At 40.5% G+C, this 25,413-nt stretch overlaps 1 protein-coding gene across 9 annotated transcripts in view; it reads right to left on the bottom strand.

The window, feature by feature from the left end:
• Positions 1–25,413, bottom strand: part of usp6nl (USP6 N-terminal like) — a 170,847-nt gene that overhangs the window by 66,832 nt on the left and 78,602 nt on the right. The window contains exon 1 of one of the 9 annotated variants that reach the window (XM_008110316.3): positions 4,296–4,553. The exons of the other annotated variants lie outside the window; for them this stretch is intronic. Within the exon in view, the coding sequence (XP_008108523.1) occupies positions 4,296–4,356 (61 nt within the window). The 5' untranslated portion in view covers positions 4,357–4,553. Of the gene's footprint in view, positions 1–4,295; positions 4,554–25,413 lie in introns of those variants that run through there. 9 annotated transcript variants of the gene reach the window in all.

The raw sequence follows: 25,413 nt of genomic DNA, 5'->3' as shown, positions 1-25,413 counted from the left end.
TCATAGAAAGTGCTGGCCTTGTTTTCTTTATGGGATTAAGAATAGTAATAACATTAGCCATGTTCCATAGGTTTTGATAACATGCTACTTTTTAAAAAACATAAAATGTCATACTTTCTTGGACATGGAATAATCCTTCTTACTTTTGACGCTCAACTTAAGCCTTCTTGCAAGCCTCTTGACAGTTTAATATTATGTTAATCCAGCCTCACATGAGTTATATTAGAAACAGCATGAAATGGATGGAAATTAAAAAGGTATTAGACGTGAGAAGAAATTTCATTCTAAGTTATGAGGACAATTTATATATTTTCACATTTGAAATTAATCAATTCTTGAAGCACAATATCTAGATTTCAAAGTCGCTTATGAAAACTATACATTTTAAAAGTGCTTCCTAACTGGTGACAAGTGGATCATAACGATGGTGATGCAACTGATTGTGAGTGGTTTTGTCTAAGAGAAAGGAAAAAAAGATAAACAAGCACAGCAGACTGATAATTATTTTACGTTTAGGATTTATGCAGAAAAAGGCAATTTTAGAAAACATTTATTTCTGCTACCCCTTTCTAATACATTACCAAAATTCTCATAATAGATAGAGTTACAATATTTAAAAGAAACACAGGATCCCTGCTCTCCTTTTATCTGGTTAAAAAATAAATAAAGAGGAAATACCAGCATATAAAGTAAATGAATTATATAACTCATAGAGCTGAAAAGTGGTTGAGGATGATATTGTGTCATCCTTCTTCCCAGTATATGTGATTTTGGTCAACATATCAACACTTGACCTTTAATTTTTTTCCAAAACTCAAAATTAATGCAGCTGCAGTTCTGAGAAAAGCATACAAGAGATTCACAGTTCCCAGTTTGGCAGCTGTATGCAGCTACTGTAAAAGTGATCCCACACAATGCCACAAGAGACACAGGGCTCTCCAGGCCAGCTCTTTGTATACAGGCCTTCAAATCAACTGATAACTTATGGAATTTCTATGAATTTCATACGGTTTTCTTGGAAACACATTCAGGGGTAACTGCATTGGCCATACATATTTTTTAATTAAAAAATCCACAAAAGAAGGAAATCTAAACAAACTAGTATATGAAAATGAGAAGGAGGTGGTTTCCTTTTCAAATGGAGGGCTTTAAGTATCACCTTAAGAATTAGGAAAATTTGTGGAGAGATTTCCCAGCGTAGACGTATTCCCAATCTCAATCATAAGAAATATACAGTGGGACTTCAGATCTGTGGACTTCGGATCTGAGATTTCCTACTAAGGATCAAACAATTAAGGATTTTTTTTAAAAAAAAACACAATGCGGACAGAAAGTTTTTCATATCCCTATTTAAGAACCACAGCAACACCTTCTGCATTTCCAATTTGTTATCCATAAGGACAGAGTGAGCAATCTTCACCACTCAAATAACAAGCTACAATTCCCACAAACATTAGCTGCTGGCTATAATGGATAAAGTGAATGGAAATTGCAGGCTAACAACATTTGGAGGGCCACAAGTTGGCCACACTTGCATCAGAGGAAAAGAGAAACATTCCTGTAGGTGTGATCATTGTAAAGAGAATTTTTCAATTACAATTCTCTACGCTTACAAGGAATAGTAAACAGCTTTTTGCTACACCTTCTAGCAAAAGTAGAGACAGACAGAAGCATGCTCTTTGGTAGTCTTGCTAACCACTACTGCATAGGTGTAATGTGGTGGAGCTCTTGGCACCTCCCACAGTCCCCTCTATCACCAGGCTCTAATAGGGAACTTCAACTAGTAGTACCAAGTCTATATGATGTAATTCAGCACCATGAACAGCAAAGAAATTCTTCAGAGGTAATAGTTTTCTGGGCATCCAAGTGCACACACTTCCCCAAGTCCAGATAGACTGGCCATGCCATTCTTGTCTAATTTTGAAAGCTGAACAGGTTAAAATCCAGTTAGTATTCCAATGGACAGTCACCCAATCAAGTAGGTCTAGGGCAGAATCCTTCTTGAAATTCTAAGAAGATGCCAGAAGTCTTAGTTATCAAAATTAGGCTATGTGTTTCACTTTTGTCTGTCTCTGCGGGGTGAAAAAAATCACAGAAAAATTATGCCAGGCTGAAACAAAAAACATGGAATCAAAGTTTTAGGCAACAGGTGAACATAAATCTATTCCAAGTAGCCTCTGGAGATCTCTAGAAACTAACTTAGAGAAGAAATGGAAGAAAGTACAACATGATTCTTTAAAATGAGAGACGGGGATTGGGATCCTAGAATATTCTAAAAGGCTTACCAAGAGAAGCAAGAAGAGACAACAGGCACTCGGATTAGTGCAACCACGAAATTACTCTATGACCGCCTCTAAGCATGGAAGCAACCACCTTTAACTATTTGAGAAAGTAAAAAGCTAAGTACTAGTTGCCAGTATGTTCTTCCCTATGTGAAGTCAAAAAGACAACTATTGGTTTGATTCTCTTCCACCCATGATTCATTTGCCTCTGTGGGGGGTTACTTAGAAGAGGAAGCTGTAGATCATGCTTAATTTCCATCACATCATTCAAATTCTTCCTTGTTTCCACGTTCCAATGTATAAATGTTCAATGGCATAAGCTGTTGGCTGCAGGCAATATCAACAGATGTTTGTCATCTGCAACACAACTTTAAAAAAGATCTTACAGCCAGGCTGCTTACGTAACAGCTGAAGAGGTTCAGATGCTGAATATGTCCTGAAGCTAACTCAGTCCTGGTCCTAATAGCTGCTTAAATGCAAGATTCTCTGAAAAGTCCTTATACACCACCTTTTCCCCTTAAAAACTGCTGTATTTGTTATTGTTTTGTTTTTTGCACCAGCAAGAAGCTAATGCAAAGTTACAGCTATCGCCAAATGCAAAATGGTGGTGGAGATACTAGAAAATTTACAATGCACACTTTCTGATAATCTGCATATACAAGTACAGTTATTACAGATCAAAAGTTCAAAGACAGGACTTGAAAACTAGCCAACAAAGCTGCAAAAAAGATTATTACAGTAGAATCTCACTAATCCAAGCTTCGCTTATCCAAGCCTCTGGATAATCCAAGCCATTTTTGTAGTCAAAGTTTTCAATATATCGTGATATTTTGGTGCTAAATTCGTAAATACAGTAATTACAACATAACATTACTGCGTATTGAACTACCTTTTCTGTCAAATTTGTTTTATAACATGAAGTTTTGGTGCTTAATTTGTAAAATCATAACCTAATTTGATGTTTAATAGGCTTTTCCTTAATCCCTCCTTATTATCCAAGATATTCGCTTATCCAAGCTTCTGCTGGCCTGTTTAGCTTGGATAAGTGAGACTCTACTGTAATACTAAACATTTAACATTCAGACAGATTATTACTAAGACTGAGAAATAAGTAATTAGTCTAACAGAACAGCTAAGAACATTTTAAAAAACGCTGGATAAAATCACCTGCCAAAGATCACTAGGTACAGAAAATTACCTAGCAATCTAAAAAAACAGTTCCAAACTGTCCTTTCTGCTCTCTACAACATCATAGTTTAGGGAAGAATGGCCAATGTATAAAAGAAATGTGGACAAGTCATGCCTCTACTCCACCTTTAAAAAGTTAAAATATAACCATGCTTCAACAATGGGAAATTCTTCTTGCTCTATAAAACCACCATATTCAACAACAGAAGTACCTGTTGCTCTCTAAAACCACAGAATTAAATTGATCTATGTGAATATTATTTCAGTTGCATTATTAGTCAATTCAGCCAATGAAAAATTCATTTCAAATCCAGTAAATCAAACCAAAATGCTATGTTACCTGTTTGAATTGGGTCACTAAAGGCATCTCACCTAGATTAAACTGATTTTGTTTCTGCAATGCTAATCTTACCACCCAGGTGTTTTGCAATTACAGGCATAAATCCATGATACCACAAAGGTGCCTGCTGGAAAACCTACAGACCAATTAAGTTATTATTTCACTTACACCTTTTAAAAACAGTGTTTCATCTTTCTGAGATCAAATAAAATATAGCATCACCTGCAAACAAAATGCCAGCATAGGAGACAGTTGTAGGTTAATTCTTTATAAATTCTTTATAAATTACTGAAGGCTTACTTTAAAACGTATTGATCAATCCTAATCACATTCACTTGAAGTAAATCCAGATTAAAGAAAAGCTACTTTGTAATATATATTTATAAAAAAAAATTAAAGTGTTAGGCCATATATCTATCAAAGCTCCACTACCTAAAACACAAAGAACAAAAGAGTAAAGTATGTATTTTGCAACAATACTTTACCTTTCCTTAATTTTTCTTTCCTTGTTTCACCACGGATGCTGTTGACAGTTTTGGTCCTCATTGAGTAGGCTCCTGTATTTTTAGATTTCAGCAAAATCTTGTGTTTTTAGAGAACCCCATAGTAAGCAAAAAATACCTGTCCCCGTGCTGTTCACAAAACTGGGGGGGAAAATCCAAGACAAATAGGCAAAGAATGTATTTCATTCCTTTGTTGAAAATCAGAACTTCAGATAACCCAGCCTGCTTGAATTCGCATCTTCAGTTCTTAGCACACTTTAAACACTGGGCCCAATGTCACTATGATTTACAGACTGCAGATTTTACGAAACAATGACGCTGTTTGTTGAATGCAAAGTGTCCTTTCACAAGAGACAGGCAAGTGTTCTCCAGGCCAGCCTACACACCCAGCATTCCAAACCCAAAAGAAACAAAAAGATTTCATTAAACTTGTTTCACAAAAGACAGATGAAGCATATCAAGGACAGCAGTGTTTGAAGTGGCAAATACAAGCTGGCATTTGCCTTGGCTACAGAGTAGTTTAATCGAAATTGTGAAACATGAACACAGACCAGAATGTTCCTGTTCGAAGCAAAGAATGTTTCTCTGAAACCAGCTTAACGAGGAAGAATTTATAGGATTACAAACCCACTTCCTAGCTCTGTTTTGAGTGAAAATATCCAAACATTCATGATCAGCTATTCAATGCTTTGGAAGTATCAGCCTTCTTAAGCTTTAAGCTAAAAGGTCTGCCAACACAGTAAGAAAAGCTTCCTGACAGTAACATAGCTTCACAGCAAAGAATAAGCATAAGTTATAGATACACTAGCTGTGCCCGGCCACGCGTTGCTGTGGCGAAGTCTGGTGGTATGGGAAATAAAGTATTGAGGAATTGGTGGTAGTTAAGGTCAAGGGTAAAGGTTTTCCCCTGACATTAAGTCCAGTCGTGTCTTACTCTGGAGGTTGGTGCTCATCTCCATTTCTAAGCCGAAGAGCCGGCATTGTCCGTAGACTCCTCCAAGGTCATGTGGGATGACTACATGGAGCGGCGTTACCTTCCCGCCGGAGCAGTACCTATTGATGCACTCACATTTGCATGTTTTCGAACTTCTGGGTTGGCAGAAGCTGGGGCTAACAGTGGGGGCTCTCTCCGCTCCCCGAATTCAAACCTGTGGCCTTTCGGTCCAGAAGTTCAGCAGCTCAGCGCTTTAACACGCTGCGCCATCAGGGGATATTATTTCCTAAAGGTTGTGAATATACAATATTTCTGATTGGTTTTTTTTGTTTGTTGGAGGCAAGTATGAATGCTGCAATTAGGAAAAATGATGTAATGGCCTTGCAGATTTAAAGCCTGGCTGTTTCCTCCCTGAGTGAATTTTTTGTTGGGAGGTGTTAGCTGGCCCTGATTGTTTCCTGTCTGGAATACCCTTGTTTTCAGAGTGATGTTGTTTGCGATATTTTATGTGCTTCTACTGTCTGTGGCCCTGAGAAAACAGGATTTGCCAGACTTTGATGATGGGAATACTTTGTTGGGAGGTGTTAGCTGGCCCTGATTGTTTCCTGTGTGGAATTCCCCTGTTTATTTACTGTCCTGGTTTTAGAGATTATATTGTTCTGCATTATTCTATCCCAGTAATTATTTCATATTAAAGAAGAATCTCACTTATCCAACATTCGCTTATACAATGTTCTGGATTATCCAACACAGTCTGCCTTTTCATAATCAATGTTTTTGTAGTCAGTGTTTTAAATTCATTGTGATATTTTAGTGGTAAATTTGTAAATACAGTACAGTAGAGTCTCACTTATCCAACATAAACGGGCCGGCAGAACGTTGGATAAGCGAATATGTTGGATAATGAGGAATTAAGGATAACCCTATTAAACATCAAATTAAGTTATGATTTTACAAATTAAGCACCAAAACATCATGTTAGACAACAAATTTGTCAGAAAAAGTAGTTCAGTACACAGTAATGCTATATAGTAATTACTGTATTTATGAATTTAGCACCAAAATATCACGATATATTGAAAGCATTGACTACAAAAATGCGTTGGATAATCCAGAACGTTGGATAAGCGAGTGTTGGATAAGTGAGACTCTACTGTAAATACTACATAGCATTACTGCGCATTGAACTACTTTTTCTGTCAAATTTGTTGTATAATATGATGTTTTGGTGCTTAATTTGTATAACGATTACCTAATTTGATGTTTAATTGGCTTTTCCTGAATCCCTTCTTATTATCCAACATATTCACTTATCCTGCCGGCCTGTTTACGTTGGATAAGTGAGACTCTACTGTATATTTCTAATCTTATATTATCTGTTCAGAACTGGATTATCTGAGGCCCCTTCTTCACAGCTGTATAAAATGCACACTGAAGTGGATTATATGGTAATGCGGAGTCAAGATAATCCAGTGCAAAGCAGATAATATAAGATTATAAATGGGTTATATAGCTGTGTGGAAGGGCCTTGAGTCTACACTGCCATATAATCCAGTGCAAATTAGATAATCTGTGGAAGAAGTCTAAGTGAGGCCTAAATCTGCCTGTCCCCTAACTGAAACCTGGCTGTCCCTTGGTTGCTAGGCAACCAAGTGGGCAGAGATTAGCCCTCTAAACTGGCAGCAATTGGATAAAAAAAATTATTGCTCTCCCTCTAATTAGGACTTTATTTTTCTTTTCTTTTTGTTGTATCAACCTTGAGGCGTGGATGATGGGTTGTGTTGTCAAATTTTGAGGTTGGGGGGCCTGTACTTTTGTTGTTTTGTGAATTGCCGTGATGCCATCACTCTTTTATATATATAGATAACAACATGTATACACTCAAGAAAATATGGCCCTGACATCCAGCAGCACACAAAAGCAGCAGGCAATATCATAATTTGGGCTACAGTTGTGGGATATGGAACTTGTTGGCCTCACCAAAAAAGGACAGCTGCATGCTTTGTGGTGTTGTTAGTGGTCCTGAAAACATAAGTTAGATGGTTGGCTTCAATCTCTAAAGATCAAACAAGGGATGGAGTCCAGTATCACATCCACTGCCAAATATAGCTATTATAAACAGTTTCTTACACTCACCAGGGACAAAAGATTTACAAATTAATGTATCAGTAAAAAAAAAAAGTATCCCCTAAGTTAAGGTTTGACGAAGATGTTACTCGAGAAAGGTGGCTATTTTGAGATAACCTTACAGAAAATTATTGGTTTCACTTATAACCCTCTGTTGACTGCTTTCGGTCAGTCACAGGTTACATATCTCCACCATTCTTCTCTACACCATTTACAGAGTTCTAACTAAGGAGATAACAAAAACCCAATCTTAAGGATAAATGGACATGAGGAAAATATAGCCTGCAAGCTGCATGTGGCCCCAAACCACCCCCTCCTAAGCTTTAAAAATACTTTGTCCAAAATGCCCACATTCCTTTTTAAAAGAACACTTCTTTGAAGTCTAAAATAGTCTAGAAGGAGCAAAATTGTCCCCTAAACTTTCTAGGATGAGTGGGGATTTCCTTTGGACCAAAAATGGGAAAAGAGAGATAAAATGGGGTAGAACAGAGCACAGTGAAGCATGTTGGCCTCCAATCTTCAATGAAGACCAGTGAAACACCACCAGTTCTGGAAAGTCTGTAGATGTTGAAGGCCACAAAACAGCCTGCAGACCACAGTTTCCCTTCTCTTGGGTCAGAGTAATACCAGGAAAAAATGTATTACGACTGAGACAACCAAGATGCCGCCCTGAAATTCACTAGATGACCTTTGGCTAGTCATTGCATGTCAGTCTAACCTACATCACAGGGTTGTCATGAGGATAAAAATACAACAGAATATAAACACCACCATTAGCAAATTGGGAGAAACGGTGGGACAAGAAATGGGAGAAAAACATTCTGAATATACAACTAAATCTCAGTTGAAAGTGTTCCCAGTGGCTAAATATACAGATATGTGGAGTAGATATTTAAAAGGCAATTCAGGAATGCTAAAAACAATAAGCAAGGGTGGGATGAGAGAAGAGAAGGTGAAGCTGTGTATATAAACAAGGGAAGGTGGTGATTTAAATCTGCCCACAGGGAAGAGGCGGCAGAATCAGATTTTCCAACAGCAGCAACTTGACAGCTCTGAGATTCCCTGGGAGATTCTGCATATTAGATGGATGCCAGAGAGATGCACAATTGCTGGGACAATTTAATAATGTTATTATAGCAATATGTCAAAGCCTTCACAGTATATTGCTATCAGTGGCTTCCAACCCTGCATGAAAAAAAGGCAGCTCACATAAATGATCTGTTATCTGCTTGAGTAAGAGCAAGTTTCTAAGAGTGAGCATAAACTGTATGGCCCCAGAAAGATTAATGTATTGACTCAGGGACTTTCAGGTTCCAATAGAAGAAAGGCATCACAATATTGAGGCAGATAGACTTATAGAGAGATTGAAGAACTTCCTGTGCAAATTTGATTTGGATACTGCAGCCCTGGATCATAATCCAAAGTAAGACCTGATTTAACTGGCTATGTGAGACCTAATACTATGCTTTTATTACTATTACTAACATTATTAAAAGATTAAATAAATTGTTTTCTTAATTTTTGCAGATACTGTCATGCATGCATGCATACCATAATTATGATAAACATTTTAGGCATAGTCAATAGTGATAAATTCTTCAAGATGTCACTTTAAAAACAGCCCAAATCTATTTACCATTGATTGTAAGACAAACCCTTTATTTATATATGCCTCTGTGTGGGTGCGTGTGTGTGTGCGTGTGTGTGTGTGCGCGCACACACACACACACAGTATATATCTCACCACCTGCGATTCTAAGATGACCCCCATTTTTAGAGATGTTTCTATGGGCAAAAAAGTGCATCTTAGAATCAAAGAACGACAGAAACACAGTAACTTTGACATGTTTATAATAAGACTGCTTCCATATCTGAGCATCACAAATGTGGGCTTTAATTTTTGAGTTGCAATGTAAAACTCTCATAGTGTTGCACATCCCTGAAATGTTCTACTGAAGAAAAACAAGTAAAATACACTAAAATGTAAGAAAATATGACAAAGTAGTAAAAATAACATGTACCTTTTATGATGCTTCCAATTGGTTGGAATCTCATCATATTAACTCCTTATTAGTAGCTGGCCACCTGCCTAGCAAGGCAAGGTGACTGTCAGGGTTGCCGATATTCATGGCAAGGTAGACAAGAGCCCTAGGTCCTCTTTTGCACCTCCAAAAAATATCCCAGGTGTTACAAGGGCTTCAAACAGAAAGGCAAACAGACTCATGCAGTTCTTAGACAACAACCACACAGTAAGAAAAGACGAAACAAAAATCTAGCCTGGGTGTGATGCTGGGTTTGTCAGTATCTCTGGACCAGTTCAGCCTGTGCCACAACCTCGTAACCTACTCTTTCTTCTATACAACAGAAATTAGGTCATTGTTTGCTCCATTTCATGCTCCACACCGTCTCTGAAATGGGTGTAGCCTCAATTTGCCCAATCAGAAGTGAATTCTTTTCTGTCAAAATGCACACAAATGATTTGTAAATGAAGTAATCAAGTATCATTTCCTCATTTTCCTTCAAAGACAGACAAGAAAATCTCAAACCACCTAGAAAGCACTCTGATAGGTTGACTTATGAAAAATATAGACAAAATTTAAATATGCACATGTGACCTACTTTATCTTATTTTTCTTGCACAGGGAACAGCTAAGGATTCGCTTCACCATGTGTATTTATATTAGATTCGTTCACCTACAAGCTATGAAAAGTCTTGCAAGGCCTTCTCTGCGGCAGCCCCTATTGTAAGGAACTCTCCTCTGCTCAGTCTACTTACAACACAAAATTTAAATAACAGATATATTAGAAAGTCAGTTGAAACCTCTTTTGAAAGTGAATGTTTCCAGTTCTGTATGATCAGATTCTAATCATAGTGAGTGGAATTCCACTACAGAAGGCAGCTTGCCCACCTTATATTTAAATGGATCACTAGACCATGTTTTAGGGTCAATTTTGTTTCTCTTCTGGTACCAAGCCACAACCTTAGTTATTTCCAAGTTAACTGATTTTATTACCTTTATTGTAATGTCCTGTAAGAGAAGATTATGTCAACTTCTTTTACATAATGGGCTTCTGAACTCCTTAAGAAATTAGCTATGCGGCATTTGGATCCTTGCCCTGGACTGAAGCATTTAAGAATGAGGCAATGGGAATTAATCCATTTGTAGAAGAATAGAAACCTGAAAGAGAACGGGAGAGGAAGCACAAGTCTTCCACTGCTTAGCCTTAGTTCATATAAATGTATAGAAGAGAAACAAAAAATAGACATTCACTGAAAATAAAAAGCTTTCCTAGCAGGACATTAATAAAACAGGAAAGTTGTAATATTTTTCCTTGTCAATGCAGTTGCCCTCATACATCTTTAAGTTCTCAGAGGATCTGAAACATTACTTAGAAAACATCTTTTTGACTGTATTATTCTGGGAGATGCCATTTTAAGGAGGAAATCCCTTTTCTAAACTCTCATGGGGCTACAAAAGCAAAAAGGTTGCACTGCATCTCAAATATCACAATTAGAAAAGTCCACTTTTGTCACTGACTTGTTCCCATATAGTCTAGGAAAAGAGTTCCAGGTAGCGAATAGAGCTCTGTACTCTGAACACAGCTGATAGATCTACATGACTACCCTGATCAAATAATATATTCAGAACAGAATAAGCAGAAAAGCATGCTGCATGCTTGAACGTTGTGGATATTCCATAAAGTTATTTTTCCAATGAGGAAAGAAAAAGAACTACAGTTTGCCAGCAGGTGTCAGAACTAGATACACACTGGAGCTTAAATAATTTAGATCAAGCATGACTTTAGCTTCTCTACCAAAATGTTGAGAAGAGAAATGAAGAATACACAGCCCATGGAGGTTCCTTACACTTCTAAACAGGAAGGAGTCAAGCAACAGAATCTTACTGACACAGAACTTTCTAAAGATTCAGTTATTCACCAGTTTCAGCAATTAGAAATCTTTGTCTTGCTAGCCACATTCTGCTGGTACCTCTGAACTCTTCAGCTACATTATCATGTTGGGAAATGCCTTCCGATCCAATAAGCCTTGATTGGCATATACATCAAGACAGTATAAAATGCAGAATATATGTATTATACAATAGAAAAACAATAAAAAAACTTCACGTTTGTCATACATTGAATTTGCAGAAATGTCGGAAAATGCCAAATATGAGTTTAGAAAGGACACCTTACAATCATCTTGATATTAGTTGTTGATTCCAACTGCAGCAGACTAAAAGAGATGCTTAACTGCACATGCAAAAGCACACAATGCAGTCGTAGATACAGATGACATCTTTTGTGTACCATTTATTTAGCATGCAATGCTTGTGGAAGCACTCATATCAAGGTTGTCATTTAATCACAGAATATTTTTTTTTTGCTTTTGTACATAAAGGGAGGGGGAAATATCAATATATTCACTTTTATCCCTACTCTGGGGTCTGTCATTTGCAAGTTGCTTAGCGACTGGATCATGAAGATTTTATTAGCCTTAAGATGTGAAATATTATTGCATAGGACTCTTCATATATAAGCAGGTCCTGTATTTCAGACAAAAATATAGCACACTGAAGTTGTCTTACAGACATCTGTACACATATTCACAGAAGTAATTGCAAGTAATACAAATGGCAGATAGTTTAGAGTTAAGAGTTTTAAAATATATTCAGTTAAGTTCATGCTATGAATAATAAATACCCCATTATTTAAGAAAGATCACAAGTTGATTTTGATCATGATTCCTATCACAATTCCCATTTGCCTGAATAGGATTTAACTCCTGTAGTTATAGCTTTAAGAATTTAAATGTCTTTACAAAAACTTCAAAATCTGGGAAATTACAGAAATGCTTTTAGGGTTAGCCTAGGGTCCTGTCTCAGCTTACAACCCCTACTGTACCAACATGCTTCTGTCGGCCCCGATTATGCTATCTCTTGCTTTCTTCATTTCAACACATCTAAAATTTTAGAAAAATCAAGTTAAATTGAGCAGGAGCAAAGGTATGCAAAATATTTAGGAGACTGAGAAGAAGAAAATTCACAATTCATAAATCAATTTCCATAAATGCTTTTACGCAAACACAAATAGGCTGGCATTCTGAAGCACAGGTCTGCACAATCTATGGCCTTCCAGGTATTTTGAACTTCAGCTCCTGTGCCGTCCGCCGGACAATAAAAAACTATAAAACTGAAACGTGCTGTCCTTTATCCGGGCGAACTGCAAATCCCTATAAGCTGTCCTATAGATATTGAACGACTGAGTCTGGATAACTTCAAAAAAGGATGTTTATTCATACAAGGTTGTAAACCTGGCACAGATCTTAAAGTTGCAGAAAATGAAACAAATTTCTATAGGTTTTAGGTACAGAATTATCCCTGGTTCCAGAAAGCAAAGGTGATTATAAAACCACTATACCCTAATCACGCTGCCTATATTAGAAGGAGAAACTCTTTCCTTCCCTATCTTTACAGCAAAGATTAGTTCTAGAAGCGACAGAATAACCCTGCTCCTCCAACTAGATTTCCTATTCCAGATCAATATAATTCAATACTTATCTAATTTGGATAGGCTTAGATTGGCCTGGTTTTGAGGATGATTTGTCCCAGTTAGCCTTGCACAGCTCCAGCACGTTGGAAGACTATAGCCAGAATGAAGCTCCAAAATGGAGACTAGACCCTGGTAAAAAGGGCGGTCCTAAGATGTTGCATTCTTTGACCAATCACTGCAAAGAAAACTGCAGCCAGCTCTTGCAGATTCCAAGCCATTTTTCCTAGGCTTTTGCAGCCAGAGGCTCAAACAAAATGTAAAGGAGGGAAAACAAACAAACGACCAATAGGTAAGGCAAACCATCGTCCTGGGGGACGGAACACTCCCCGCTAAATTCCCAGGATGTGGGAATTTACCAATCAAAAACATACAAACACCTTTGTATACACAACAATACAAACACTAGAACTTTAAACATCTCCAATAAGCAGCACGAGGTCACTAATTGGTCTGTCCAAAATGGACACTTTGCCTCTGTTGCAAGTCTTTAATTGAACTTTCCTGACCTTACCGTCCGGGCAAGGAAAGGTCTTTAATACAATGCCCATGGGCCACGCATGGCGGGGCAAGTCTTTGTCCTTTAACAACACAACGTTGTTAACCTCAATGTTGTCCTGTGGGCTTTGCCAGATTCTTCTAGCTTGAAGCTGGCTTAAGTACTCAGCTTTCCACCTTTTCCAAAAGTGGTTGGCCAAGGACTGCACCTGTTTCCACAGGGCACGGTGAGTTCCGTCCGGAACTGGCAACATGACGTCCTTCCATCCTGGCACCTTTTGTGTCAAAATAAGTGCAGGAGTCAGTGGTTGTAAGTTCTCAGGGTCACTGGTAAGGGGAACCAGCGGCCGGTTGTTGATAATTGCGGTAACTTCCGCCATAAGTGTCACCAAAACATCATGCGTCAATGACCTATGACTCAAAAACATGGCATTAAGGATTTTGCGACTAATACCAATCATCCTCTCCCAAACACCACCCATGTGGGAGGCGTGAGGAACATTGAAAGTCCACATAATTTGTTCAGTATTCGTAAAGTTCTGAACCTTTGGGTCTCTCCCAAACCTAGACACACAATTGAGTTCTTTGGTCGCACCTACAAAATTGGTGCCACAGTCCGACCGAATTGACTTAATTGGCCCTCTGAGGGCTATGAACCTTTTTAATGCGTTTAAAAATGATGAAGTGTCCATCCCTTCTATGACTTCTATATGGACAGCTCGTATTACTAAACAAGTAAACAAAACTGCCCACCTCTTGTTATTTACAACACCACCCCTGGTTTTTCTAGTGACAACCTCCCAAGGACCAAACACATCGATTCCCACATGGGAAAAGGGTGGGTCTGTCAAAGTCCTATCCTGAGGTAGTTCTGCCATCAACTGACTTTGACAGTTTCGTCTGAGTCGCCGACATTTGACACATTTGAAAATACAACTGTTGACCAACCTTTTGGCATTAACTACCCACAGACCTTCATTTCTAAGGGCTGCCTCAGTTAGAGTTCTACCCTGATGATGGATCCTTTCATGGTGATGCCGAACGAGCAGCAATGCAGTGTGACTATTAGGGGGTATGATGATGGGGTTTTTTATGCACGCCTTGAGTTTAGCTTTGGCTAACCTTCCTCCAACTCTCAAAATACCCTCCTTGTCTAGAAATGGGTTTAACTCATTTAGAAGACTTTGATTAGGGATGTTGAGCCCTTGCTCTAGCCTAGCTATTTCCTGCTTGAAAGCAGATCTCTGTACTGACTTGAATATGACGCTCTTAGCCTTTATCATATCCTGGACCTGTAAAGGCTCACTATCTTTGCAAGCTAAACGATGTATAAGCCTAGCAACTGCTCTAAGAAGACTGTGCCACTCCGAAAAACATTCAAAACGGTGTGGTTCCAGGCAAGATCTTTGGCCCATCTTGATTTCTGTGGTTGATTTGCAGGCTTTCACCTCTGCACTTCGTGAGACTTGAGCATTCATAATGTCCGAAAACCTTTGCTCATCTTTCGAGAGCGCTGTGGCTTCGTCTCTCTCAGAGACTTTGAAGATGGAGGAATACTCTGGAGTTATTGCTTGGCAGTAGACTGAGATGTGACTTAGGCAACTGCGCACAAGTGTAGGACGTCCACCTTTAAGCACCTGTGCTTGATTGGAGTCCAACGACGATGGTGGGTGCATCTTGTTTATGCACACTGGGCCTGTAACTGTCCAGCCTAGTGGTAGCAGCTGAGCAATGGGCGCCCCTGGAGGTCCCTTAACTTGGTCGTTCACATAGAACAAGTTCGGACAGTCCGCACCAAGCAGAAGGGCAATGTCCACATCTGGACGGAAAGCAGGTATGGCATTCTTTAATCGTCGCAAATGTGGATGAGCCTCCACAACTTCTCTAGTTACAATTTGTTTTTTGTTCCGAGGGATGGAGGAACACTCAATCAGGTCTGGCAACTTGAACTGCCTCTTCTGGTCGCAAGAGGAGACAACAAAGCCAGATGCTATGCGACCCTGCAACTTCTTTTTTCCTGCACACGTAGTCATAGTGTAGTCAACCATCTTGGTTTTAAGGTCAAACATGCGGAAGAACTCTGGAGTAGCCAGGGAGGCGTCGCTCTGTGAATCCAGGGCCACATAGAGTCTCTTTCTAAGCCAAGGGCTCTTGGCTGGATATACATCCGCTAGGCAGATAGGATGACAAACTCTGTACTGGTGCGAGTCAGAACACAGCTCTGTACAGGCGACTACTGAAACCTCCACCTGCATCTCTGGTACGACTGGCTTGTCGGTGTCTTCGACTGCTGACTTTTCTTTTGGTGAAACGTTCCCTTTGGGGTGGGAGATGACACTGGAGTTGTGCATTGCGGTGCAATGCTTGAGGCTGTTGCATTTCTCACACTTGACGTTTTCTTTGCAGTTGGACGCAAAGTGTGGAGTTGCTCCACAGCATCTAAAGCAGATTCCCTGCTTTTGAACTAGCTGTTGCCTTTCTTTGTATGACTTTCTACTAAACTCCCTGCAGTTGGCCAAGCTGTGAGGCTTTTGGTGGATAGGGCAAAGCAACTCTTTTACCTCCGACCTGGGTTCATCAGTCTTGTGTTGAGTTTCGACTGCCTTTACGCTGACAGGTCTATTGGCCTCTCTAGGTGGTTTCTTGTCCACTTCAGATGCCTTCCCTGGATGGGTCCCTTGGTATAAGGTGGGGAGGCCCGTCTGTGGATCATTCCTTTCTCTGGCTGCCCTGGTGATGAACTGGACCAAATGAGAAAATGGAGGGTATGCCTGGGAGTGGGCCTCCTTGTAGTTGAAGACCTCCTGTCCCCAGCGTTCTTGCAAAGTGAAGGGCAGCTTGGTCAAGATCTGCCTCTGGGACAGGTGCTGATCGAGGCACTTCAAACCGGGCAGTTCTGGATTCTCCTTGGCCGACTCTAATTCCGCAAGGAGATCGCTGAGGTCCCACAAGAGTTTGAAGTCTTTGAGTTTTAAAGCTGGGAACCTTTGGAGCTTGTCCATAAGAGATGCTTCAATCTCTGTGCTGGCCCCATACCTCTGCTGCAACCTGGCCCAGGCCTTTTCCAGGGCTTTGTCGGGATCGGCTACGTGGGCTGCGTAGATCTTCTTAACTTGTGAGGATGAGGCTGGGCCCAACCATGCAGCCAGAAGAGTCAGTTCTTCCTCAGGCAATAACTTTAAGTCTCTGATTGCTCTCTGGAAGGTGGCCTTCCAGAGAAGAAATTCCTCAGGCTTGTCCGAAAACTTTTCGACACCCTTGTCCTTAAGATCTCTTCTGGGACTTCTGATGATGGAGACAAGCTGGGACTCCGGCGTCGAAGGGAACAATTGAGGAGTTTGCTGTTGTGGAGTGGACTCCCACCGTGTACCTTGCGTCAACCTTTGGCCTCTTGGAGGGATGACATCGACCACTGACGAATCGATGGTTCCCTGTGCAGCTGTCTGTAGGGGCCAACTAGCGCTCGGCCTTGAGGCCCTGATTGACTGACCTAGGGTTTTAGCAGGAGGCACAGGTAGCTCGAGCAAGGGTGAGCTCCCCGCTATGACGCTCTGCTCTGCAGGAAACTCAAAAGTGACTTTGGGGCCCTGCTCTGGGTAAGGAGAGAAGTCTCCCTGTTCCTCATCCGAAAACTGGCTGTACATGCTGCCAAGGTGCGCAAACACTTTGGCAGAAGGGTCCTGTATTGGTAACTGGCTTACATTTTCTTCTGTGAGTGGCTCAATTAGGGCCTTGGCCAAAGTCTCAGCCCTTACCCTTTTGGCTGCGGCATCCATCTTTATTCTAAGCATCTCTATTTCACCTTGCCTTTGGGCCTGTTCCATTTGCATTTCGCTTTGTCTACGGGCCTGTTCTATTTGCATTTCGCTTTGTCTACGGGCCTGTTCTATTTGCATTTCGCTTTGTCTACGGGCCTGTTCTATTTGCAGTCGTTGCTCTTCTTCTTTAAAGGGAAGGGTGAGATCAGCTGCCTTAGCATCAGCCTCCGCCCCCGCTACCTTGCTCTTTAGCTCTAGACATGCAGCCTCCTTAATGTGCAAGGCAGCTAGGGAAGAGATGGCACTCCCAGCAGCAGAAGACTTGCTAGAGTGGCTATGTTTAGATGATGCACACTCCCTTAGTTTAGATACCTGGCTAGAGCGGTTGGACTTAAGACTAAGTGCCACAGCAGGTGATTTTAAAAGATTGGTCTCATGGCTGCTTAAGGAAGACTGATTTCCTTTTGGCTCAGACCTTAGATTAACAGATGGAGAACTAAATTCCAAGGCATCTAGAATTGCCCTCACCTTATTTTCTTTCTCATTAGTGTCAGCTAAGACACTCACTATTTCTAACTCTGAATCCTTGGCGTTAATGCGCTCGAGGACCTGGACTATATTAGACACCAAACCCCTCCAGAGACCGAAGGTCTCTTCAAGGTCGGTCTGTAATATGGATGGCACCCTTGTAATACCCAAGCTCTCAATTCTGTCCATCAATGTTACAATTCGCTCCCATGCCGAACCTAACCTCACATGGAGGAGCTCCTTTTCATCTATTAGATGGGCTAGCATCTTGGCTGAAGGGTGCTTTATCCTTTGGGGCCTTTCATTCCTACTTTCAGCCTCAGAAGGAGGTATACCATCTGTATCATCTTGAAATTGCATAGACATTATGTATTCTTAATAGCAAGTAAATTTACAACAAAAGCAAATACAACATACCAGCAAGTAAATTTACAATAAAAGCAAATGCAATATATAATACAATGCACAACACTTAACCATAGCAATATATATCACTAAGTAACTATACTTTACAAAGATTGTGACCTTTGGCGCCAGATTTTAGTGGGCAAGCTGCAAAATGCCAACTGACAGCAACTTGCCACTTGATACCTCCCTTGCCCGAGTGACTCAAACTGCCAAAATGGCGACTTCGCCAAATTTTCAAGCACCTCTTGCTCTGCGGCTCGAGGCCTGCCGCCGAAGGAGCACCGAGGCTGGCTTTGGAAAGGAGGAGAGAAAAGACGCCTCCTCCCCGCTGTGAAGGGAGGTCACCACCGCAGGACGATGAGGCAGGTCACCACCGCAGGACGATGAGGCAGGTCACCACCGCAGGACGATGAGGCAGGTCACCACCGCAGGACGATGAGGCAGGTCACCACCGCAGGACGATGAGGCAGGTCACCACCGCAGGACGATGAGGCAGGTCACCACCGCAGGACGATGAGGCAGGTCACCGCCGCAGGTCAATGAGGCAGGTCACCACCGCAGGACGATGAGGCAGGTCAAAGCCGGCCGAGTGCTGCGGCCGAACTCCTGATGAAGAGGCTGTCAAAGCCGGTTGAGTGTTCCGGCCGAACTCGCAGCAGCGTTGCCAGGCCTGTCCAGGTTCTAGCCTGGTTCTGGTGGGCTCCACGCCTCAGAGCCAGCCAAAGAACTGTCGCTGGTGCTCCGCGGCTCGAGGTCTACCGCCGAGGGAGCCCTGGACGTTGCTGGGAACTGCACAGCCTGTGCAAACCCAGAAAGCCACTGGGCTACGTGCGCACACGCGAGCCAAATAGCAAGGAAATAGAGCCCCACTATTTGACTCCTTCAGGTCTGAGAGCGGGCTCCACTGCCTCAGACGCTGGTAGAGACTTTAGGTATGCAGACTGAGCTCAGGCGGAAAAGCCGCAGCCTATACTAAAACTTCCTAAACTATAAAAAAACTATAAAGCCGTGCAAGCTAGCTGAAGCGGAAAAACCGCTGATCTCCCTCAAAACTGTGCCGTCCGCCGGACAATAAAAAACTATAAAACTGAAACGTGCTGTCCTTTATCCGGGCGAACTGCAAATCCCTATAAGCTGTCCTATAGATATTGAACGACTGAGTCTGGATAACTTCAAAAAAGGATGTTTATTCATACAAGGTTGTAAACCTGGCACAGATCTTAAAGTTGCAGAAAATGAAACAAATTTCTATAGGTTTTAGGTACAGAATTATCCCTGGTTCCAGAAAGCAAAGGTGATTATAAAACCACTATACCCTAATCACGCTGCCTATATTAGAAGGAGAAACTCTTTCCTTCCCTATCTTTACAGCAAAGATTAGTTCTAGAAGCGACAGAATAACCCTGCTCCTCCAACTAGATTTCCTATTCCAGATCAATATAATTCAATACTTATCTAATTTGGATAGGCTTAGATTGGCCTGGTTTTGAGGATGATTTGTCCCAGTTAGCCTTGCACAGCTCCAGCACGTTGGAAGACTATAGCCAGAATGAAGCTCCAAAATGGAGACTAGACCCTGGTAAAAAGGGCGGTCCTAAGATGTTGCATTCTTTGACCAATCACTGCAAAGAAAACTGCAGCCAGCTCTTGCAGATTCCAAGCCATTTTTCCTAGGCTTTTGCAGCCAGAGGCTCAAACAAAATGTAAAGGAGGGAAAACAAACAAACGACCAATAGGTAAGGCAAACCATCGTCCTGGGGGACGGAACAGCTCCCAAAATTCCTTAACATTGGACAAAGTTGTGAGGACTTCTGGTTGTTGGAGGCTCAAACATCTGGAGGACCACAGGTTATGCAAGCCTGCTGTAGCATATGCCACCATATATCCAATGCAATAATGTGCATGTCCTTTTTTTTAGTATTGTGGAGGTTTGTATTCTTTTCCACTTTCCACAAAACACAAAGCTCTACACCAATTCCCTGTTTGACCACCATAGTACTCTTTCTATTTTTCATTCTATGGAAAACAGGGACAGATAAATATCTGGCTATATCCCTGAAGCCAGAGGTAGAATGATTATATCAGCTGCTAAAACCTCCAGAGGATCTTACCAGTTCTCACCAGATAAAGTAATTCTGTGTCAGATTATGAGAACATAGCCATATACTGATGAAGCAGGCTGCTCTAGAGACTAGGGCACAATGGAACAATGTGTTCAAATAGCAAGAAAAGAGATTCTGCCTAAATGTTTTACAAAAATCAAGTAAGAGTTGTTGAATGTCACAACACGTTGCTTGAGAGTATCGTGGAGTTTCCTTCTCTGGAGGGTTTTAAACTATAGGCTGAATGGTCAGTTGTCAGGAGTGACTGGCAGATGGCATTAGATTGGATGACCCTTGCGGTCTTTCTAACTCAGTGATCCCATGGATCTTCCCCTGCTCTTCAACAGCCACACAATTACCATATGCAGTTAAACCTTGAGGCCAGAGAATGCCGATATTACAGATGTAGCACAGATCCCCATATGGGATTATCATGGAACACTGCACCATGAAAGATCCTACTCACAACATTATTATAAGAGACAGTCATGTTATTTTGATAGACAGATAGATAGATAGATAGATAGATAGATGTATTGATAGCATCTTTAAGATTAATTGATTAATTTTAGCATAAGCTTTTGTAGATTTCACTCCAATTCATCAGATGCTAGCATCTGAAGTAGAAAGAAAATCCAGGATCTCATTTTGAAGGGACTGCTAAATCACTTCCAACCATCCCACCTTCTTACACCTTTGTGGTGCTACATGTTACTAATATAATGATTGCCAAGTTTGAAGTCTTCCTCACCCTTGACTCTCCCAATTTACAAATAACTAAAGCTCAGTGGTACATTTCAAAGAGGGTAATAGTTATCATTAATTGTGGTTAGCTTTTAATGGAGAGACTAAATGCTGTCATCAAGCCTTATCTCAACCTCCATATGAAACATTAGTGATGGATTGCATTTTCTGTAGTTATACTAATCACACATAATTCTGGTATTCCCCATGGGAAGGAAAGGGGGGAACTCCTAAAGGTCAAAGAACTGTTAAGTCTATATTATAGATTTCTGGGACCTAGAATTTTATCTGAATCTAGATAAAGTATGAATTGGCAATCAGGAATTGTTAGGCTTGAACCTCAAGGATTTCCTAAGTAAACAGCAGAAAAGCTGACTTACACTCCACTCCAATACATAAAGCACTCATCAGGTAACCCATGCCCGGGTATCATGTGAATCCTTTCATTATATAAAAATCAAAGCAGAAATCTGTTTTGCTTTCTATATAATCAAGAGCACCTAAGCTTCCTACAGGTAGAAATGTAAATGTGTTTATTTTTTCACATATGTAAAAACAATATGATAATTGTGTGTGCTTAAATCATATATGGCTGAGCAAATAGTCTCAAGAACATGCTGCATACTAATGCTATTCAAGCTGATGAAAGTCTAGGTTGATGGCATAATTAGCTTAGAGCAACTCCTAGAAGTAAAACAGAAGCTGAAATTTAGTTCTACCAGGAATCGCCTTAAACTACTCTTATTGGCCTTACCAGAACCTGCTTAAATAACCTAAGGCTAATTAAAGGAGCCCCGATGGTGAAGTGTGTTAAAGCTGAGCTGCTGAACTTGCAGACCGAAAGGTCCCAGGTTCAAATCCCGGGAGCGGAGTAAGCACCCGCTGTTGCTTCAGCTTCTGCCAACCTAGCAGTTCGAAAACATGCAAATGTGAGTAGATCAATAGGTACCGCTCTGGCGGGAAGGTAACGGCGCTCCATGCAGTCATGTGGCCGGCATGACCTTGGAGGTGTCTATGGACAATGCCGGCTCTTTAGCTTAGAAATGGAGATGAGCACCAACCCCCAGAAGTCAGACATGACTGGACTTAAGGTCAGGGGAAACCTTTACCTTTACTAATTAAAGCTACAAGTCCATCAGCTGCAGTTTATAGACAGTATATAGACAGGACAAGGATTTCTGCTTGGAAAAGATTACTGAACTCAGTTTAAAAAACCAATATTAATGGAACTCCTTGCCCTGAAAACACAACGTACCATCCATATACATTGTGTTTTCAGGGCAAGGTGAAAATGTCCCTGCCCCAAGGAGTTTGCAATGTAATACATCAGAAAGACAGACGTCAGGGACTTCCGGTGTGGGAATATGGCGATGAGACGGATCCTCTGAAGCTCTGCTAGAGGATCAGCCTTCCCGTTGGTTGGGTAGAGCGGACGCTCCCTCTCCCCTGGCGGACTGAAGCGGGGAGACTGCGCAACCCACGGGGAACCCGATGGCCCATAAAGGAACCCCTCCATCAAGGGGGGGATCCTAAAAGGGTCCGGGACAATCCCCATAGGGTACGGCGAACCTCGGGAGGAGGCGAACCGACTGCCGGACAGGCAGACGGAACACTCATCGCCACCACATCACCACAAGAAGAGAAATTAAAAAAAAAGGAAGAGGTATAAAAGGAAGAAAGAAAGAAGGTCGCTTCGGTAGGAGGGTAAGAGTACTTCATTCATTCATACTACTATCAATTGAACTAATTGAATAATATAAGAATTCAGACGGAGAGAGACAACAGGGGACCTAATGACCTGGAAGAATAAAATAAAATAAAAGGAATAAAACACTTGCTTGCCAAAGAACGCAGGCGCAAGAGAACTGATGTAACATATAATTAGAGCAAAATCTGTTTTAATAGAATTGTACTAAAGTTGCATTGGATTCTTAAGACTGAAGATGGCGACTATAAAGGACTGACCTTGGAAACGCTGGCGAGATTAAGACAATAGTGAATCGGCAGGATCGAACAGAGGGAGAGGCGTGAACGAGCTCCAGAGGAGGAGAGACCTTGGAGGGGGAGAGGAAGAACTCTCGCGAGAGAGGGCACTGACGCGCCAACACGCAGTCAAGGGAAAAAAAAAACGAAACAGAGAGGAGAAGAGGAAGGGGGGGAAACGTGAGAGGACACAGGAAAAAAAAAAGAAGGAAGGCAACACGCGAGAAGAGAAGGGAAGCCGGAAAACATCTCCATATAGGTGAGCTCCGGAAATTGGAGGGTAAAACAAAAAAAAAAGAGAGAAAAAGAGAAAAAGTAAAGACAAAAGAAGGAAGAAGTGAAACTGTAAACAGTACATAAAAACTGCAAATAGTTCATTCATTCTGCAAACCTGGAACAGAATGTCCCTTAGCTCTGCTGCTAGAACTCGAGTAGATTGCAGCATATTATAATCTCTTCAATTGTTCACCAGCATTTATTGTTTAAGTAAATAGTTTATAAAGCAGAATCTGTGAGACTTCATACAGAGGTATATTATATTATATAGATATACGGGGAAAAAATAAAAATAAAATCCCGTATCCGGGGAATACCACAACGTTATAATATACCAAATATCAAATATTAGTCACCTTACACTGTTTCCTTACGCCTTAGATACGCGCAGACCTTAGTGGAACTAAAATAATTCTAAGAGTACACACTGTGGATATTATAAGGAAAATGGCTTATAAATTAAGAAGCGAGAAGGAAATAAAGGACCTGAGGGTGACGCAGAAAAGAGCATCATTCTCGGAAGAATCGCAAGTTAAAGAGATGACTGAGATGATTCTCAAAGAACTTCATAGGATGCAAGAGAAGCAAGATGCCTACCAAAAACTGGCTCAAGAGCAGATGTTAGACTTTAAGAAAGAAATCAAAAATGAATTGAAAGGAATGAAACAAGAAATAGGAAGTATAAGTCAAGAACTAAAAGAATTAAAAAGCGATAAAGCAGAACTCAGAAAATCACACGAAAAACTGCAAAGAGAGGTACATATATTAGAAGGAAAAACTAATAAAATCGAAACAAAACAAGAACTGATGGAAATGAAAGAAATGGAATACCAACTGAGACTACGAAACATCTACGAAGAATCAAGAGAAAATATAAGAAGTGTGGTAGTAGAGATTATGGCCAACCTTACCCAATGCCCAATAGAGGAGATAGAAAACAGAATAGACAGAGTTTACAGAATCAACACAAACTACGCAAAAAGAAACAAGACACCACGAGATGTAATAGTGAACTTCACAAAGAAAATCTATAGAGATGAAATATTGAAACTGAATAATGAAAATTACGTCAAATTTAAAGAGAAAAAGGTGGTAATACTGAGAGAATTCCCCCTGGACACCATAAATAGAAGAAGAAAATACTTCTTCCTAGTAGAGGAATTGAAAAGACATAATATTAGATTTCGGTGGGAAAAAACAGAGGGTTTGATGACTACATACAAAGGAGAGAAATATTGGATTACAACAGAGGAGAAGGCACAACATTTTTACAAACGGATTAAAAAGGAGATGGAGGAAGAGGAGGAGACAGATCAGGATGACAGAACGATGAGAGGAAAACCCGGACGGAAAAATTACAACAAAAAAAGACAGGAAATAGACGGAAAAAAACAACTAAGAAACGAACAGCCAATAGGAGAAGACAAATCAGAAGAAGAGGGAGAGGTAGAAGAAGTTACTGACGAGAACTCAATCAACCCCTCAGAGGAGGAAGGGAAGGATCTAAATGAAAAAGAAGAAGAATGAGTATGAGTAGAAAGTTAAAATTGTATAGCAACAACGTAAACGGACTGAACGCACCCCAGAAGCGGAATAAAATATTTAGTAGGCTCAATAAATTGGATTATGATATAATCTCTTTACAGGAAGTACATATAAAACAATCCCATGCTAAATTTTTATTACAACAAAAATTAGGACAAGAATTCCACTTGTGGTCACATACATTAAATCTAAAATTCCCGCTGAATTAAGTTTTAAGGATAACGAGGGTAGAATATTAGGGGTCGCAATAAAGTTAGAAAATTTAAAAATATTAGTGTGTAATATTTACGCACCAAATGAGTCAAAAACAACATTTGTGAAAAAACTTAAAGAATTATTAACAGATAAGGAATTTGATGGGATAATACTAATGGGAGACTTCAACGGAGTCTTAAATAATGAAATAGACAAAAACCCAGGAACAGATAAGGAAAAAAGGAAAAATAAGGGAACATTATCTAAAGAATTTAAGAAATTTAAGGAGGAATATAATCTGGTAGATATATGGAGGTTACAACACGAAAAGGAGAGGGATTATACTTTTTTTTCAGCAAGACATAAAAGTTGGTCCCGAATCGACATGTTTTGGATATCAAGATCACTAAGCCCTAAAGTAACGAAAACAAAGATTTTACCTATGATAGATA

The sequence above is a fragment of the Anolis carolinensis genome, chromosome 5, assembly GCF_035594765.1.
Source record: "Anolis carolinensis isolate JA03-04 chromosome 5, rAnoCar3.1.pri, whole genome shotgun sequence".
In the NCBI taxonomy this organism is placed as follows: domain Eukaryota; kingdom Metazoa; phylum Chordata; class Lepidosauria; order Squamata; family Dactyloidae; genus Anolis; species Anolis carolinensis.
Note: the sequence above shows the minus strand (reverse complement) of the source record. Positions and strands in the feature narration are given on the sequence as shown.